At 34.4% G+C, this 20,381-nt stretch overlaps 1 protein-coding gene across 2 annotated transcripts in view; it reads right to left on the bottom strand.

Annotated features, from left to right (window-relative positions):
• Positions 1–20,381, bottom strand: part of NCK1 (NCK adaptor protein 1) — a 53,346-nt gene that overhangs the window by 8,338 nt on the left and 24,627 nt on the right. Inside the window, exon 2 of one of the 2 annotated variants that reach the window (XM_081160066.1) lies at positions 13,929–14,172. In XM_081160066.1, the coding sequence (XP_081016192.1) occupies positions 13,929–14,154 (226 nt within the window). In that variant the 5' untranslated portion in view covers positions 14,155–14,172. Of the gene's footprint in view, positions 1–11,769; positions 11,893–13,928; positions 14,173–20,381 lie in introns of those variants that run through there. The other variant, XM_081160067.1, reaches the window with a different exon arrangement.

The raw sequence follows: 20,381 nt of genomic DNA on the forward strand, positions 1-20,381 counted from the left end.
ATTAAAAAAAAAAAAAAAAAAGTAATGAGAATACAAAACAATAACCTAAAAAATCAACTTATTATTTTAAAAAAATCTTCAACTCTAATTCTTTCAAGCCTTTAAACTTAAATAAATTCCTCTTTCGTTCTTTCTTTCTTTTTTTTCCTCCCATACCTCTCTCCTCCCTTCCTTCTATCCCCATGACTTATTTTATAATTAGAAATTTTTACCTTTTCACCACCCCCTTTTACCAATTCTTTCCATAACCAAACACTTAACTGCAGTTATATGACAATTTATCTTCTCCTCTTTTTTCTTGTCAAAAACCCTGAAATAAATGCACAATTATAAAGTTGTCCTAAATTAACTAATTTTTCTTAAATGTAAATACAGATTATTTCTCTCATATCTACACTCTAAGTACATACATAAAGGGTCCACCAAACCCATATTCTGCTTGTCTTACTTTTTAAACCTAGATTTTATAATTAGCTGTACAGAAATATATAATCACTTAACTTACAACTTGATGTATGCAATATAAAATTGTAGTTATGTCTGGGCAATACTCTCATTTGCTTTCTTAGTTCCAAGACCTATTTATTTCATATGTTTACTTTAAAATAACACTATTTTGTTTGCCTCCCCTTGTTCCATTCACATGTAAGTTTCACAAGGGCAGGAACTTTTGTTTACTTTGTTCATGTATATAATCCGAAGGATCTCACAATAGATGCTTAATATATATATATAAGTTGAAAGATGTGAAAAAAATCACCAAATGGTACCATCATCACAAATGTATGCTACATCAACTCCAGCCAGGTATTTTCACCATTGTTCCTTTCTTATCACATGATTTTTGTGTTCTATTTTTAGTAAGAAAACTAAGGCATTCCTAGGTGAAATTTCTCAAATACCTTCTCACTCTCTCAAAACTTTCTCATTACTCTCAATCCTTTCACCACCCAAGTTTCTAACTACTGATCCTTCTGGCTTCTTGATACCATCTTTTACTGCCTCTTTTATGACTCTTGGCCATCCTTGTTTCCTTTCTACTCAGTCTCTTCTATTGTCTAAAACCATACTCATATTACTTCTATTCCAAAATAATGTTACAACTCTGCCATTATTTAAAAAGTTGTCTTCCCTGACGAATTTCAGAGGGAAGGTGGGGGTAGGGGGGTGCAGAGTAGAAGGGGTCAATGGGGGGAAAAATGACACCTGTAATTCTTTTAACAATAAAGATAAATTTAAAAAAAAAAAAGATGGCTTCCCTTTTTCCTTCAATTTTTTCACAACTCACTTTTAACTCCTTATAATATGGTCACCTATCTCCACTATTCTACCAAAACTATTCAACTTAAACCATTCTTATGAAAGTGAGTCATCTCCTCACTGCCAATCAGTACCTTTTAAAGTCCTCAATCTTTTCAAACTCTATGCAGCAACTAAGATCACAGATGACTTTCACCATCACCTTCTCCTTCTTTAACTTCTTTGTTTTTCCCACAGAGCTGTTTTAAATATTCTTTTGTCTCTGTCTGGGCTCCTCTAAACCTTGTTATAAAATTGCATTCTATTTGTTTACTTGTCTGTTTCTTTAATAAGAGAATGAGCTTCCTGAGGGCAAAAAATTGGATCATTATTACCTGTGCTTAGCAGTGCCTACACTAGTAGTAGCAACACAGTGAGTGTTTCTGAAATGAATCCAAAGTGAATGATTCCTTAACTGAAAGTGTTTCCTAAGATGCCATGCTTGGACTTCCCTCTACTTCAAGGAAATCATACCCTTTAATTTTCTGTAATTTCTGTATAGAAGGTTCTAAGGTCTCTTTGCAGCTCTAAGCTTTTTCTGGAATCCAAGCACCACAATTCCAATTGTCACTAGTTATCTGTAGATTGTATCATCAGCACCTCAAATACAAACACCCATGTCCAAATAAAATCCATAAATCAACTCCCTTCCTCCCAATTTTCTTAATTCTGGTTAATGGTATCACCATCCTTTAAAATCCCCACATTAGGGATTTCTATGGAGTAGAAAACTCTAGACTTTCATCCTTCCCCAAAAAAGTAATTAATGAGCTGGCAAAAACTGTCAGAATCAACTTTTGCAGAACTCTGGAATGTAGTAAAAAACTTTTATTAAAACTAGGGCAAGACTTAGTGAAGAAAGCAGCTGCTGCTCTGTAGTATAGAGAAAGCTGTGGCATTTTAAGTTGCTGGACAACCATCGCTTATATCCCAAATCAGTAGTGGTTGTGAGAACAGCAATCTGCACTCCTAATGCCAGAAGGAGTGCCAAAGATCTTATTCTCAAAGAACTGTGATTGTGGGTTTCAACCTATCTTGCCTTGGTTTCACCTGGCTTGGAGCATTCCTAGGGCTAGAGTATCTTTTGCTGAAATCATTAATTGATACAGCAGCCTGGGGCAAGGGACAATTGGGATAAGGAACAGAAACTAAAGACCCTGGGAAAGAAGAGTTTGGGAAATGATACATATGGGGTAATAAGGGCTTTTAAAAGTTCCTGTGTATACCAGAAAATGAAGATTGCCCAAGACATAGGTGGGGCTGGACACATACTTAGGAAAGGCCTGAGAAGACCCTAAGCTTTCTCGTTTGGTTGACCTTCAGGCTCTGACGAAGCAGTAAGTGAAGGCTAAGGAAGAGTTACAAATGGTCTGGTTAAGTGTTGAAAGAATATTTTTTTTCTTTTGTTTTCAAATGTTTAAGGAAATTGTCCTTAAACATTAGCTGACCAATAAGCAAACAGAACAGACTTGTTCAGTGGCCACACACGACAAAGAATATAGACTCTATAAAAATAGTTGAAAAAGTTACTAAACAAGCAAACAATAACAACCCACAATAAGAAGCAACAATAAACCTTAGAGAAGGGGTAGAATGTGAAAGAAAAAACTATCAAAAATTCTATATCCATCAAAACTGTCTCAAAACTAAAGGAGAAATTAAGACACTCCCAGATAAACAAAAACTGAAGAAGTTTGTTATACTAGACCTGTACTATAAAAAATGCTAAAGGAAGTCTTCCAGGCTGAAATGAAAGGACACTAAACAGTAACTTGAAGAACATGAGGAAATAAAGAACAATGGTAAAGGTAGCTACATTTGTAAATATAAAAGTAACCAGTATTACATTTTTGGCTTGTAAGTCCTTTTTCCCCCATGGATTTAATATGCAAATGTATAAAACAATAATTTCAAATCTAGCTTAACGGGCACACAATATATAAAGATGGAACTGTAAAGAAGCAGTGTTTTATATACAATTAAAGCAAAGTTTGTATTAATTCAAATTTGATTATTAAAAGTTAAAATGTTAATTGTAATCCCCAGGGTAATCAATAAGAAAAAATTTTTTTAAAAAATTATAGAAAAAGAAATAAGGGGAACAAAATGGTACATCAGAAAAATATAAATTACAAAAGAAGGCAGCAATAGAGGAATAACAGGGGGGAAAGGTATAAAGCCACACAGAAAACAAGTAGCAAAATAGCAGGCCTTCCTTTACAGTAATTACTTTAAATAGAAAAGGATTAAAATGTTGGGTTAAAGGCAGAAAATGGAAGAATGGATTAGAAAACGTAATCCAGCTCTAGCCAGCGTTGCTCAATGGTTAGAGCATCAACCTGTGCACCAGAGTGTTTCGGGTTTGATCCCTGCCCGCAGTCGGCCAGGGTGAGTGTGGGAGGCAACCAATCAACGTCTCTCTCTCACACCGATATTTCTCTCTCCCCCCTCTGTTCCCCCTTCCCTTACACTCTCTCTAAAGATCAATGGAAAAAAATATCCTCACTCGGGGGTGAGGATTGAAAACAAAACAAAACACAAAAATAAATAACATAATCCAACTCTGTGCTATCTACAAGACACTCACTTTAGATCCAAAGATGCAAAAAGATTTGAAAGTGAAAAGATGGAAAAAGATATTCCATGAATATAGTAACCAAAAGAGAGCTGGGGAGTTCCAATGGACAGAACTAGACAAAAGATTAGGGAATAGAGGACTTGAAAAACAGTATAAACCAACTAGAACAGACATATATAGAACAATGGTATACAACAGAATACACATTTTCTCCAGTGCACATGCAACACTCTCCAAGATAAACTATATGTTAGACCACAAGAAAAATCCCAATAAATTTAAAGAGACTGAAATCCCAATAAAATATCTTCTCTAACCACGTGAAATAAAACTAGAAATCAGTAACAAAGAAAAACTGAAAAATTCACAAATATATGGAAATCAACACACTCAAACAATGGATGGGTCAAAGAGGAAATACAGGTGAGATTAAAAAATACATGACACAAATGAAAATGAAAACATAACATACCAAAATCTATAGGCTGCAGCAAAGCAGGGCTCAGAGGGAAATGTATAGTTCTAAAAGCTTATATTAAAAAAGAAAACTGATCTCAAATCAATAATCTAACTTCATTCCTTTAGGAACTAGAAAAAGATCAAGTGAACAGAAAGGAAGCTAGTAGAAGGAAGGAAATAATAAAGATCAGAACAGAGATAAACACAAAGCAAAGAATATAAAAACAACAAAGAATCAATGAAACCAAAAGTTGGTCTTTGAAAATATCAGCAAAATTGACAAAGTTTTTGCTAGACTGACCAAGAAGGGAAAAAAGGACTCAAATTAGTAAAATCAGAAATTAAGTGGGGACATTACTGGAGACCTTATAGAAATAAAAGAATAAGATAACACTATGAACAACTGCATGCCAATAAATTAGATCACCTACATGAAAAGGACAAATTGCTAGAAATATATAAACTACCAAAACTGACTCAAGAAGAAATAGAAAATGTGTAACAAGTAATAGATTGAATCAGTAATCAAAAACTTCTCATTAAGAAAAAGTCCAGGATTACTCAATTTGTGAATTCTATCAAACATTTCCTTCTCAAACTTTTACAAAAAGAGGAGGGAACATCTCCTAACTTATCCTATGAGGCCAGCATTACCCTAATACTAAAGCCAGATATAGACATCACAAGAAAATTATTGACCAATATCCCTTACAAATAAGTATAGATGTAAAGATCCTCAACCAAATAGTTTGTTCTTATTATTCATGGTAGTCATATTCTATAAAGTCACCATGAATAACTGTATTAGCAAATACTGAACCACTACTCCTAGAGAAAATACAGGGTTAGGTCCGTCCTATAAGCCTATGTTCACAACATTTTTGTCAAACAATCAATACATAACCTTGTTTTATGTTTGTTTCTATTTAAAGACACTTTCATATAAATTGTTAATTCATTAACATCAAACTCACCGCCACCATCACTAAAACTCCTGCCTGAATAAAGCTTACCTAATATACTTTTTCTGTAAGGCAAACCAGTTTTTTGATGTGTTTTTTTAGGTTAATAACACTAGACAACACTTCAGCACTATGCTTGGGGTCATTTTAAACAGCAAAATCATCCCCCCACAAAGCAAAAAATGCAGAAAAACATAGCACTAAATAAGCAGACTGTTAAAAGGACACCTATTTACAGTATTACTGCTGAAACAAAAAGGCAAGAGTACCACCTTATTTGATCTCAGCTGGCAAAATGTGCATCAGGCAACTCAAACTTTTTGCTACTCTGCACATGTCCCCTAAGGAATCACCACAAATATCAATTTAGGATTTAAAAATAAATTACAACAAGTAGGCAAATTCACAAATATAGAATCTGCAAAAAATATGGATCATTTATACTAGCGATATCATGACAAAGTGAAATCTGTCCCAGAAAAGTAAGAGTGGTTTAACATATAAAAATCAATGTTATATATCACAGTAAAAAAATAAAGGGGGGGGGGAACCATGATTATCTCAATTGATGCAGGAAAAACACTGGACAAAATCTAATACCTTTTCGTTACAAAAAGAGTCAGCAAATTAGGACAAAAGGGAATTTCCTTAACATAATAAAATGCTTTTATGAAAAACTCACAGTTAACATTACATTTTATAGTGAAAAAGCTAAAAGCTTTTTCTCTAAGATCAGGTAAAGGACATGGATGCCCTCTATCACTACTTTTATTCAACACTGTACTGGAAGTGATAGCCAGAGCAATTAGTAAAGAAAAAGAAATAAAAGATATACAAACTGGAAAGAAACAAAATAATCTTTATTCACAGATGACATAATCTTATATACAGAAAATCTTAAAGAATCAACAAAAAAAGTTCAAACTCATTAAATGAATTAAGCAAACTTGCAAGATTCAAAATCAACACACAAAAATAAGTTGTACTTCTATATACCAGCAATCTGAAAGGAAGTTAAGAAAACAATTCCATTTATAATACTATTAAGAAAAATAAAATACATAGGAATAAATTTAATCACGGAGGTAACAAGACTTGTACACTGAACACTACAAAATACTGCTAAAAGAAGTTAAAGACATATATAAATGGAAAGACATCTTGTGTGTACAGATTTAAAAATAATACTTTTTGATGGCAATACTATTCAAAGTGATCCACACATTCAATGCATATTTATATAAAATGGAATAGGTAAATCCATATAGACAGAAAGCAGATTAGTGCTTGCTAGGGGCTGAAGGAAAGTGGTAACGGGAGTGAGTGCTTAATAGGGATGGGTTTCCTTTTGGGGTTATAAAAATGGTTTGCAATCAGACAGATGTGATGGGTACACATCATCGTTCATGTACTAAATACCATTAAACTGTATACCTTAAAATGGTTAATTTTATGTTAAATAAGTTATATCTCATAAATGTTTATCCTTAGAGATTCCCACATCACCCTCTCCCAAGGATATTTTTCCACTGATTTTTCTCTTTTTTTGCGAGTGGGCCCCTTAAATCAATCCCTGGATATTTCTACCTTCATGACTTAGTTTATCTTGTTTCCTAGTTTCTTCCCCAAACCTTATTAAAATTTCTACCTTTCAAAAATCTATTCAAGTACCATTCAAATAACAACTTCATTATTTTATTCATCTTCCCACTTCATGTTTCTCCATTCTTCATTTCCCACCCTCACCCTCAGTAGTATGTATACTTTCCTTTTTTAAGGACTCTAGCATCTTATACTTCTGAAGTCCTTGTATGATAGCATTTCCTGTGTCTGTCTTTTAAGCCCTTCTACTAGAGTATAAGTTTCCGGAGAAGAGCATTCTGTCTCACTGATCTTTTTCTTTCCCTATACTTTAGAACAGTGTATATAGCAGATGCGCAATAAGTGTTTGTTAAATTGATTAAAATTGAATACTGATAAAAGAAAATACAAAATTTTAAACCTGAAAATAAAGACAAGTTACAAAAATAATTTTTTAAAAATTAAATTTATTGGGGTGACATTGGTTAATAAGGTTATATGGGTTCCAAGTATACATTTCTATGATACATGATATGTATATTGCATTATGTACCCATTAAAAAAATTCTGAATAAGATAATCTTTAAGACTAATTATACATTGTCAAAAAAAAAAGAAAAAGAAGTTTTGGACAGACCCAACAATTAAAGTCCCAAGTGGGAAAACACCAAAAAACAACCTATTTTAATCTTAGAGGCCAGAAATAGTTCAGGGAAAGGACAAGCTTAGAATATTCATTTTCTATGCAACACAAGGCCTTCTGTGATCTCTCTTGTGCCTGTTCAACTAATGTTATAGCCATACAAGCTCCTCAGTTACCAAAACACACATTCTATTTCAAGGATATGAGCCTCTGCACATGATGTTTTTCTGCCCTAAAACATTCACCACCCTCATTTTTTAAGACTCTGTCATGGTATCTTCTCACTAAAGATTTCCGTAGTTCTCCCCAAAACAGTTAATATATTCCTTCTCTATGCCACCACTATTCTTTGTAAATATTTTTACTGTAATGCTCAACACTCTATATATCAATATTTGCTTCCCTGAGATCAAACACCATGTTTTTAATCACCTATCTATTCCCAGTGCCTGATTCATATTAAGTGTTCTGTTACCATTTATCATGTGACAGATAATCAATAACTTACTTTTTTACCCTGCTTTTACAATTCCTTGAGAAGGACCTGTTCACTGCCCTTTGTTTCTATTTCTAAAAAATAGTCTTCCCTGCCCGGCCGGCAGTGGCTCAGCGGTTGAGTGTCGACCTAGGATCCAGGCGCTCGGGGTTCGATTCCCGGTCAGGGCACATGCCCAGGTTGCGGGCTTGATCAATGACTCTCTCATCATTGATGTTTCTTTCTCTCTCTCTCTCTCTCTCTCTCTCTCTCTCCCTCCCTCCCTCTCTCTCTCTCTCTCTCTCCCCCCTCTCCCTGAAATCAATAAAGATATATTTAAAAAAAAGTCTTCCCAGTCTTCTAGCAATGAGAGTAGATGTGAAAGTACTTTATAAAAGTATATAAAGTATTAATACCTCTTAATTTCTTAACTGTTATAATCAGCAACAATCAGATCACTCTACAAGCAGACACCCTCAGATTTTTTTTGTTTCTGTTTTTTTATTAAACCTCACCTGAGGATATTTTTCCCACTGATTTTCAGACAGTGGAAGAGGGAAGGGGGGGGGGAACATCCATGTGAGAGAGAAGCAATTGGTTGCCCTTGACTGGGAATCAAATCCTCAGCCCTTTGGTGCTCAGGCCAACGCTTTAATCACTGAGCTACACCGGGCCTCCCTCAGGTATAATTATTTTCTAAATTCTTCCCAACTTCACAGTTAGTTCACCTCCTAATGTCAATTAGTTTCTTTTGCATTAAATCTTTCTAATCCGACTCTAACCTTTCTCTACTCTTTAGTCAATATGGATGCAAAAGAGACCCTAAGTGTAAATTTTCGTACAGCTATTAACTGGTTAATTTGATCTTGGTGGAGTTATTTAATCTTCTTTCAACTCCAATTTCCTTGCTTGTGAAATGATAGTGTATATTAAAGTACCTACCTCATAAAACTTTTGTAAAGAATTTTAAAAAGTTTATATGTAAAGCACTCAGCACAGTGCATAGCACATAGCAAGCAATGGTAGTTGCTACTTTTCTACCTCCTAGTATTGGCATTTACTTTTTCAAAAATACTTAAACTTTATTATAGCATTATATAACTGGACGTGGCCAGGACTGGGAGGGAAATGCTCAGGCCTAAACACTGAGGATGTGCACAACTCTGAGGCACTCATTTTTATTGTTAGCTTTGTTTTGAAAAAACAGTGTTAGTACACCTTCTGATCTTTCCCTCACTCCTAACCACTGGTCTAACTTCTCTCTTCCTACAGCACTGTTTCTTGACCAAAACAATATATTGTTAACTCCTCAAAAGTTTTTAAGAACCTGGTTAAGCTACTGTGAATATTCCATCCTCACATGATAGTTGTCCTCTTCCTAAGGGAAATCTTTCTGAGTTTCTCAATACCACTGGTTAAAGCATATCTATCCAAAGTGATACATAAATGTCTTATTTGGCCAGTATACACACAAAGAAGCTACTGCATCCCTTCACCTGAGCACCTCACAAATTTGAATCAATGCCATTATGAACTGTGTTGAGATCTTTTAGCACCTACACTATCACAGCAGCTCTTACAAAGTCTTTTACTCACGTAAACTGCTGCCAGGCCAGATTCTCAGCAATTTTTTCAATTTCCTTTCAAAACTTAACTTTACGTTAATGTCTGTTCCTACTCATCTTGTTTATTTGTTGCAGTTTTTAGCTTTCAAATATATTTCTGTACCCAATGTATTTGTTATTCTTCCAGCATTAGGTCTTTACAATAAGCATGTCATTTTCCCTCCATCTAAATCACTGAGTAAATAAATGTTCAATAGAATGAGGCCAAGGAAAGTATTCTTCTTTTTAGGGAACAATAATTGTTATGTTCATACTTCTTCAAAACCAGTTTCTCCCTAACAGATTTCCCCAATTTCTATGGTACATGTAAAGATTGGTCAGTAGTTTACTAGGACTATAAGACTTCTAGAGTTCAAAGGGGCTTTCCAGGGTCATAGTCTTGCCCAATTCTCTTGTTTACAAATAAGGAATCAGGAAAAGTTTAGTTATATACCCTTGGTTACTTGACTAATAATTGGTATATATGGAAGCAGAACTAAGGAATTCTAAATACAAATATATAGTGTTCTTTCCATTACAGGTTTTTATTTTTTTGTATTTTCTGTTCATTTTTACAGGAAATAAGAGAAGTTGTTTTTTATTATTCTGTCTTATCTAAAATATTGTGCACTTTTTGTTTTCAAGGGTACTCTCACTACCACACAAGCACACATACTATTTCCTCAACTTTTTAAGTCCATTCAGGGAATAGGTAGATGAATAGCCTGTCTCTACTCTGACAATTTTGGTTACAAATCTCAAATCCTAACCCTGAGCCTACAAAAGTATTTAGGATTAACTATCAACTTTCTAAGAATCGAGAGAGAGAATGATTTTATCAATGTATTGATAGTATATACTGAATCATTCTATAAATGATACAACATACTCTTTTTATACTATTTCTGGTTGATGTATAGTCAATATCAATTATGACCAGACTTAGATATGAAATCCACTGTATTATTAATAAATAACCACCACCATCTACCTTCCCACCAGAATGTAAATTCTGAGAGAATATTAGTTTTATATTCTATGATTTCTGCCTGGCTTGCAGTAGGCTAGCAATAAAAATATGCTGATAAACAAATAAATGAAAAAGTTAATGAATAAACTCTTTAAAAGGAACACTAACCAAAAAAAGCAGACCTATAAATTTTTATAACTCCCAAAAAGCAAACAAAAGAGATATACTTCAGGATATATCTCTTGGCCACTAAAGTTAACGATATAAACAAAGGAGTCTTAATATTACATTTACAACATTCTTTTTCAACAAAGTGCTTGCTCCTTTTCCATTTTGCCCTTTTCCTGACATTTCAACAAGTTACTCTTTGTTTTCTTAGACTACCTATACATAAGAGACTTCTACAACAATTCCTCTGTTCATTTTTCTAGGAACATCAAGCAAATGATCAGAGACCAAATCAACTTCATTGTCATACGATTATAAAAAGGCCATCAGCAGATAGAGAAATTGGGCTCTTGTATTAGTATTACTGTATGACCTGAACTCAAAAACAAGTCAAAGAATTTACTATGTTCTTTCACTGTTCATATTTTCTTTGCACACAGCTGCTCTCAGAAATTTTCAAACTACAAAATTTCACATTTACCAAAACAGCAATTTCTAGCAATCCTACACTGATTAAATCAAAACATTCCCTTTACTGGAGCTTTTATTAAATGTTATCTTCTGCACTGTTCCTCTAAAATCTAAGTAAAAAGTACTAAAATAATACTGTGTTAATTCAAATGTTGAGGATCATGTTAAAATCATGTTGACAATAAAGAAACTTGCTCACCTAATCCATTTTCTTCATGTTTTAATATCTTTACAATTTATTTAATTCACTTCAAATGTTTACGCTAAGTTCAAAGTTACTGAATTAGAACTAACTGCATCAAACTCAAATAATTATTTATATACCCTTTTCCTATTTGTTAAACAGTGATACTAAAACATTTTAAAAATAAGTTACTTATCAAGTTAAAACTAATATTATTTGATGTATCACCAATCACTTCGCTTCTGTTTCATAAACAACATAAAAGCACCAGCCTATATAAACCTCACTAGGTTCTCTCCATACAGTTTTCCTTTAAATTACAAAAGTGAAAAATCTAATTTGAAAACCATGGATTTAATAAACAGATTAACTTACTGAAAAAATCTTTAAAGACGTTTAACCAATCCATTTTGAATAAAAATTCCGTGTTTTCTTTTGTCAGTTACGGCTCAGGATAATTCTCAGTGAGCTTCCTGGTTTGTTCTGCAACACTGAAACTCCCCACACCCAATCCATGTGACCTGGCCCACACCCAGGCAATAGAAAGTTTTTCTGAGGCTCCTCTTTCCAAACATTTTTACCCCCTGAACTATAATGACCTTGTAAAACAAGTATATCATGCTGGCCACAAATATGACCTTATTATTCAGACTTATTTTAGAAGCTTTAAATCATATATATTTTCAACAGTTGAAAATATATTCACTTACTCATTTTTTTCCTGTTTTCTTTTCTTTCTTAGCTTTCAAACAATGTTTCTCCATCAGCACAATCATTGTGAAACAAATCTATTAATTATATGGGACTTTTAAGTTACCAAGAAGGGGTTCAGAAATTCTGAGAAAGGAGAGAAGGCTGTCCTGTCTGATGCAAAAACTGAACTTACATCACTATACAAGGCTAACTACAGATCAGTAACTTAAAATAAATAATAAAAAATATATCTAATTGGGCTTTAAAATTTATATGCAATAATATCTAAAACTGGGAAATTTATCCTCTTTGATCTATGGTATTAGTTTTTCCACTACCTTTTGTTAATTACTGTCATATCTGCTCTAGTCCTAGGATACCAGCATTCTTTTAAAACGGAACAAAAATGTCTATTTAGATGTGGTCCTATAGTCATTTCTATGCCTTCATCACTATAAGGCACACTTTCTTCATAGAAATTAACTTAATTATCCCCAATATCTCTAATCAACGTGCTTTAAATAAATGTCCAGTATTCACAAAATAATAAATATTCCTGGTTCTAACTCTGGTCTCTTAGCTATTTAAGGAAAATCTCTTTCTGATTTGTCTTCTATTTAAAAACTAATAATGGTCTTATTTGCAAAACCTTAAAATCTCAAAAAAAGGTAGCCTCACTTATAGCAGTTAAATGTCTTGGTGAAAATTCAGATTAATAACTCCATTTATTAAATTATATTTAGAATACTGGAAATGTTTTTAGTTCAGAAACCAATATTCTGATATTTATATCTTACTCTGAATTGTACTATAAATTCTTGCTGTTTTACAATGGTTAAAAACAAAAGATCCGTCTTCTATTGCTGATGAATTTAGTCTAGAATAACAATGTTAAATAAGAAGTAAAAACTAATAAAAAGCAGTTAATAATATTTTATATTTGTCAGTCATGCCACACTACCCCCAAACTATCCTCACAAGGAGAAATTTTACTTTCTCTTCTACATATATACGAAGAACCCTTAGTAATATGATGTTTGTGTGCTTGCCTAAATACAAAAAATGAAATTCTGTGCCTTCCAATTCCTTCCTGTCAGCCAAGGGGAGTTTAATTAAAAAAGAAAAAAGGCCACTCCTCATCTGGGCATATCTCCTTCCTTCCTATCAGCTCAGCCAAGGCAAATGTGAGCAGGTTCCACTATCTCTGGCCCTAATGAGGGTCAGTAAAAACAAACATTACAGTTAGAGGAAGAAAGAATGGGGGGGAAAAAAAATATATAGAAAAGAGACCAACCTTATAGATGCTAATCTACAGTCATGATTCACAATTTAAAATTCTTTTATCAACTATAAGAAAAAAATGGTTTGTTTTTAAAAGTGAAGTTCCAAATGTAAGCCATTAGATGTTAAAATACAGCAATGTGCCATGTAAAATAAATCGCCTTAATTTCAAGGAGGCAATTCTGCATCTCACTCATTTATCCCTGTCTCAATTAGATGCAAAATTTGCCTAAACTCCATCAGGCACTCATAGTTCAAGGAGCCCCTATTAGCTCAGTTAGCTCTGCTCCTCAGCACCGCTCTGGCTTAATCTTTGAACTCTGGCCAGACCCACCAGAGCTAGGTTTATAGAAACTGCTCACAAACACTTATTGACATCCACCAGTCTACTGATTTGAACACCTGCTATGAGGCAAACTTACCTTGTCTAGCTGAAATTCCAGTCCTGGCCTTTTCTAGCCAATTCTGTCCACTGCTGCCAAAATTCTGTACAAAGAACCAAGCTCTACCATCTATTTAAAAGAAAGTATTGTTGCTGTTTTAATACAAAATTAACTTACCTAAGGTATCTTTTAGGTTTTTTACAATAGATGCTTTCCGAGCACTGTTTTTCCTTTCCACATAGTTAGAAGGCACAAAACCTGTTTTATTCATGGAATTTCGAACTCGCCACCAAGACTTAGAATCATCTAGAAGCCATAATCTCTCATTCTTCTTGATGTCCAGCTCTTGTTCTTGTTGGGCAACATAATCAAATTTGGCTACTACAACCACTTCTTCTGCCATCTTTCAGCAGCTTCAGCACTGTAACCACACAGAAAATATTTTTATAAGGTGTAAATAATAGTCTACATACTTTTCAAAAGAAATACAACTTAAAAAACCTAAGAGCACTGTAAGGTTAAAAGTAAAAATATAAAGAAAAAAAATACACTAGACGAATACTAATCAAAACACAACTGGTGTAGCTATATTAATAACACACAAAGAGACTTTAAGGCAAAACCATTACTAGAAATAAAGAAGTTTACTACGCAATGATAAAAAGGTTTTATTCAATGTCTTTAACATCTAAATTTATATGTATCTATTAACACAGTTCCAAAATAGATTGCTAGAACCACAAAGAAAAACAGACATCTATTGCCACAGAGGAAAATTTTTAACATATTTATCTCAGTAATAAATCAAAGAGACAAAAAAGATTAGTACAGCTAGAACAGAACTGACATCACAACCACTTCATTTGAGCTAATAAACAGTAAAAATATTACTTCCAAAACAATAAAAATATTACTTCCAAACAGAAGAATACAGAAATCCATCAAATGCTAGGCCATAAAAAAAGTCTCAACAACTTTCATGTACTTGATAGCCTACAACCACATTCTCTGACAACCACAACAAAAGATAGCTTTTTAAAAACCTCACATGTCTGGAAATTTCTAAAAACTCATGAGTCAAAAAATAAGTAACAGAATTTTGAAAATATTAAAAGTAAAATAATAAGGACTATACTACTAACCTGGTGGAATGCAGCAAAAGGAGTAAACAGGGTGGGGCAAAAGTAGGTTTACAGCTGTGACTACATTTGTGTACAGTTTATTCTTGTATTATTTATTAAATTTTTATATTATTTCCCATACGAAGAACTGTAAACCAATTTCTGCCCCACCCTCTATAAAGGGAGATTCTTAGTTGTACATAGTTACATCACAAAAATAAGAAAAGCTAAAAATAAATTAATGAACTGAGCATCTGTCTTAAGCAGTTAGAAATGCTGAAGAATATAAAAAAGTAGATAAAAGGAAATAATACAAATAAAGCAAGACTTAATGAAACAGAAAATAAACATATAGAACACAGGCTCAAAAAAACAACCAAAAAAGGGAGTAGCTCTTTGTCATAACTAACAAAATGGATATGGCTCTGCTAAGGTTCAGTAATGAAAAACGGGAAAAGTACACCCAAATACCAAGAATGAAAGGGAGTTATAATTATAGATACTGTAGACATTCATAACACATGCAATATTATAAACAATTTCATTAATAAATCTGAAAACAAGTAAAATGTCCATACATGAAAACAAATGAATATGTCCCTTAAGTTTGGGAAACAATGCACAATCTCATTGTAATAGACAGATATAAATAAAAACTGCTCAGAAATATCATTTTTTACCTATCCAGTTGGCAAAAATCGAAGATTGACAACATAGTTTATTGGCAAGGCTGTGAGGAAATAATCACTCTCATATATTGAGAAATAAAAGAATAAAGAGCCTATGGACAGGGAATTTGGCAATATCTTACAAAATTATATAAACCTTAAGCTTCAACTCAGCATATACTGTCAAGGTTCAGACAATATGCATAATGTGTGTGTACATGTTTTGTTGTAGGAGAGCATGAAAATTAGAATCCCCAATTTACCTTTATTCACAAAGAAACAATAGAAAGATAAAACAAAAAATGGTTATCCTGTGGGGGAAAAAAGAGAGAGACTATCAGTATGAAAGCAGACCTCTCTGAATGCACTTTTAGAAGCATCTAAATGTTTTATGTTAATTATGAAGTAAAATTAAATTTACAACAGAAAAATAAGGTAACCGCCAAAAAATGGAAACAGGTGGAAACTAGCTGTATATTCAGTTGGTGTCATAACCACACAGAAGCACATATTCTGCCTTTGAGACAACGTTCTTCTTTCTAGAACAAAGCAGATTTCAGGACAAGGAAAATTACTAGGTTCATCAAGACGACACAAGAATCCTAAATGTGTACGTACTTAACAACAGATTTCTAAAATACATGAAGCATAAAGTACTAGAACTGAAGGAAGTAAACAAATCCACAATTATTCTTGGAAACTGAAACACTAATCTCAGTAATCCACAGAACAAGGAGACACAAAAGCAGCAAAGATATACAAAATCTAAACAAAACCATCAATTGAATGAATCTGACTTTTATACAACGCTATACCCAACAGCAACATACACATCTTTTCAGGTGCACATGATATAGTCACCGAAACAGATCATATTCTGAATCATAAAATAAACTTTAATAAATGTAAAGGGTTGATATTACACAGCATGTGATCTCTGATCATGAAGAAATTAAAGTCAGTAACAGAAATAACCAGAAAATCTGTAAGTACTTAGAAGTTGAACAACACACTTCTAAATACATGTGTCAGTCTTCTCAGGGGAAATTAGAATATTCTAAATGAAATGAAAATAAAAATACAACATATAAAAATTTGTTGAATGCAGGTAGAGGAGTGCTTAGAAGGAAATTTATAGCATTAAAATACTAATAAAGCCCAGCCGGGCATGGCTCAGCGGTTGAGCGTCGACCTAGGATCCAAGCAATTGGGGTTCAATTCCTGGTCAGGGCACATGCCCGGGTTGTGGGATGGATCAATGACTCTCTCATCATTGATGTTTCTATCTCTCTCTCTCCCTCTCCTTTCCTCTCTCTGAAATCAATAAAGATATATTTAAAAAAAAAAAATCTTAAAAAAATAAATAAAATAAAATACTAATAAAAATGCCAGAAAAGTCCCAAATCAATAATGTAAGCTTTCACCTTATAAAACTAGAAAACAAGAGCACATTAAACCCAAAGGAAACAGAGAAAGGACATAAAGATTAAGACCAGAAATCAGGAGAGAGAAAGAGAATACATGAAAAATCACTGAAACTGAAAGGGTTGAGAACAGGTCTCCCCCAGATGTGCCAATCTGGCATATGAATTATTTTGAGCTGAAGGTAATCAAAATACAAGCTCATGAGAAACTTCCACCTCTCAAAGAAATTAAATTTGGGGCCTTGCCCACAAAAAGAATCATTACCAGAAATAACTTCTTATGACCTACCTACAGGGCAGGGCAGACTTCTAATTACTGAACTTCTGCTCTTAGGGTCCTGCAAATTACCTCTGAAGCCCCAAGTTATTTTACCTCATCCTTAGCTTGGAGTGCCATATACACCTCATTTTAAGTTTTCTGTCTTGGAATCTCTCATGTATGTGCAGTCTCTGAAATGTAAGTAGGTTTCCTACATGGATATATGTATATAAATCTTGATTATTTTCTCTTGTTAATCTGTCTCATGTTGACTTAATTATTAGACTAGCCAGAAGAACCTAGAAAGGTAAAGTAAAATTTCTTCCTCCCCCACAAAACCAAAAGATGTTCCTTGAAAAGATCAGGAAAATTGATAAATCTCTAGCAAGGGTGACCAAGAACAAAAAATTACAATGTCTGAAATGAGAGAATATCCCAAAGATATTAAAAACATAAGAATACTATTGCTATGGACTGAATGTGTCTCCCCCGCCAAATTCATGCTGAAATCCTAACCCCCATAAGGTTAGGGCCTTTGGAAAGTGATTAGGTCATAAGGGTGAAGCTCTCATGAATGGGATCAGTGCTCTAATAAAAGACCCCAGAGCCCAGGTGGGGTGACTGTTGGTTGGGGCATCATCCCATACACCAAAAAGGTTGCAGGTTTGATCCCTAGTGAGGGGCATATAGGAAAGAGGCAAATGATTGATATTTCTTTCTCTCTTTCTCTCTCTCTGTCTCTCCCCCACCTGCCTGCGCCTCCCTCTCTCTCTCTAAAATCAAGACATATCCTTGGGTGACAATTAAAAAAGAGAGAGAGATCCTAGAGTTCTCTAGCCTCTTCTATGTGAAGACACAACATAAAGGAGGGACCTCACCAGACCAAGCTGGCACCCTGACCTCAGACTTCCCGTTTCCAGACCTGTGAGCGATAAATTTCTGTTTATAAGCCACCCAGTCCGTGATATTTTGTTACAGCAGCCCATACATAGACAGAAAACGGATACTAAGAAGTGGGGATACTGCTGTAACAAATACTTAAAACTGTGAAAGTGGCTTTTGAACTGTATAATGGGAAGAGGCTAGAGGACTCTGGGAAGCACACACTAGAAAAAGTCTACATTGCCATGTAGGAAAGCAAAATTTGCCACCCCAAAATATCTTTTTGGCATAAAGATTATCTTAAACTGGTTAATTTTTAAGAAACAGAAGTCATAAAAGAAAAAGAAAAAAAAGCTTTGAAAACCAGGCAGAAAATACCCTGTGTAAGAGATAGTTAAAGGGAACTCTATTTGTAAGGGTGTCTTTCCTGGCTGTACTAGAAAGAGGAGGATATCGGAAACTCCAGAAATTGGTATTAATGGACAAGGCATGAATTTAAATCTGCCTAACAATCTTACTCTAATTCACAGTGCTTTTCCTGGTAATTTCCCATAACTGATAGCCCATCTCCAACATCTTTTGACTTTACCCTCAGATGATATTTAAGGTGATGGCTTCCACCATTTTGAGTTACGCAGTTTTCTTGGGTCTCTCCCATGTATACCGACGACATACATATTATTAAACTTTGTTTTTCTCCTGCTAATCTGTCTCATGTCAATTTGATTATTAGACCAGCCAGAAAAAACTAGAAGGGCAGAGGAAGACTTTTCCTCTCCGACAGTGAATGGACTGTGAACATAAGAATGTCAAAACCTGTAGAGAATTTTTATAATTTATTTGAGCCAAACAGAGGATATGCCTGGATGCAACATCTCAATAGAATGAGAAAAATGCTTCCCTGAACCACAGTTTGCGGTTTCTTTTATGAATTTGGAATTAAGGAGGGAACGAAGGAAGATTAAATAGAGGTGGGAGAAAGCTAGGTGGAGATAGGATTACAGGATAGTTAGCAAGATTATGTGCTCTCTTGAGAATGGTTACTCTGGCATTTTAAAGGTGTGTTAACTTAGATGCACAAGAACAATGGATAGGGATTGCTTAAGGCAACTAAAGTTATATGCCAGGGATGGACTGTCCACCATGAATTGTACCACTGGAAATTTATGATCAGATCACCCTGTGAGGTTACTTCCTTCATCCACCGGTCTGTTAAGTGCAATTTCTCTTGAGGGCTCAGAAGGAGACTAGAGGTGTAAAGAAAGCCTCAGCCTTCCTACAAAATACCTAAGTAGTCATGAACAGAATGTTGGATATTTGGCTGAAGCTATTTTTTTTTCATAGCTAATTTTTTTTTATTGTTCAAAATATTACAGATGTCTCCTTTTTTCTCCATTGACCCCTTCCACCCCACACCCATTCCCCTCCCCAGGCATTCACAACATCATGGAAAACAGTATGGAGGTTCCTCAAAAAATTAAAAATGGAACTGCCTTTTGACCAAATGATCCCACTTCTAGGAATATAGCCTAAGAATCCTGAAACACTAATCAGAAAGAATATATGCACCCCTATGTTCATAGCAGCACAATTTACAATAACTAAGATATAGAAACAGCTCAAATGCCCATCAGTAGATGAGCAGATAAAAAAGCTGTGGGACATTTACACCACGGAATACTATGCAGCTGTAAAGAAGAAGGATCTCATACCCTTTGGGACAGTATAGATGGACCTGGAGAATATTATGCTAAGCGAAATAAGCCAGGCAGAGAAAGACAAATACCACACGATCTCACTTATATGTGGAATCTAAAGAATATAATAAACTGATGAACAAAATAGATTCAGTGACATGGAAACATGGATCAGACTGATGAATCTCAAAGGGAAGGTGGGGGTGGGTGGGTGGGGAAGAGATTAACCATAGGATCTATATGCATATACGCATAACCCATGGACACAGACAATAGGTGAAGCTATTTTTAAGCAAAGTGTTGAAAGTGCAGCTTAGCTTCTCTTGAATGCTTATAGTAAAATTTGAGAAGAGAAACAACTTAAAGATAAAATTGTTAATCAAAAGGGAAGCAGAACCCAGTGGTGTTCTCAATGGTTGAACACTGACCTATGATTCAGGAGATCAGTTCGATTCCCAGGCAGGGCACATGCCCGGGTTGTGGGCTAGATCCCCAGTAAGGGGAGTGCAGGAAGTGGCCCATCAATGACTCTCTCTCATCATTGATGTTTCTATCTTCCTCTCTCCCTCTCCCTTCCTC

Source organism: Miniopterus schreibersii (assembly GCF_964146895.1).
Source record: "Miniopterus schreibersii genome assembly, chromosome: 15".
NCBI classification, from domain to species: domain Eukaryota; kingdom Metazoa; phylum Chordata; class Mammalia; order Chiroptera; family Miniopteridae; genus Miniopterus; species Miniopterus schreibersii.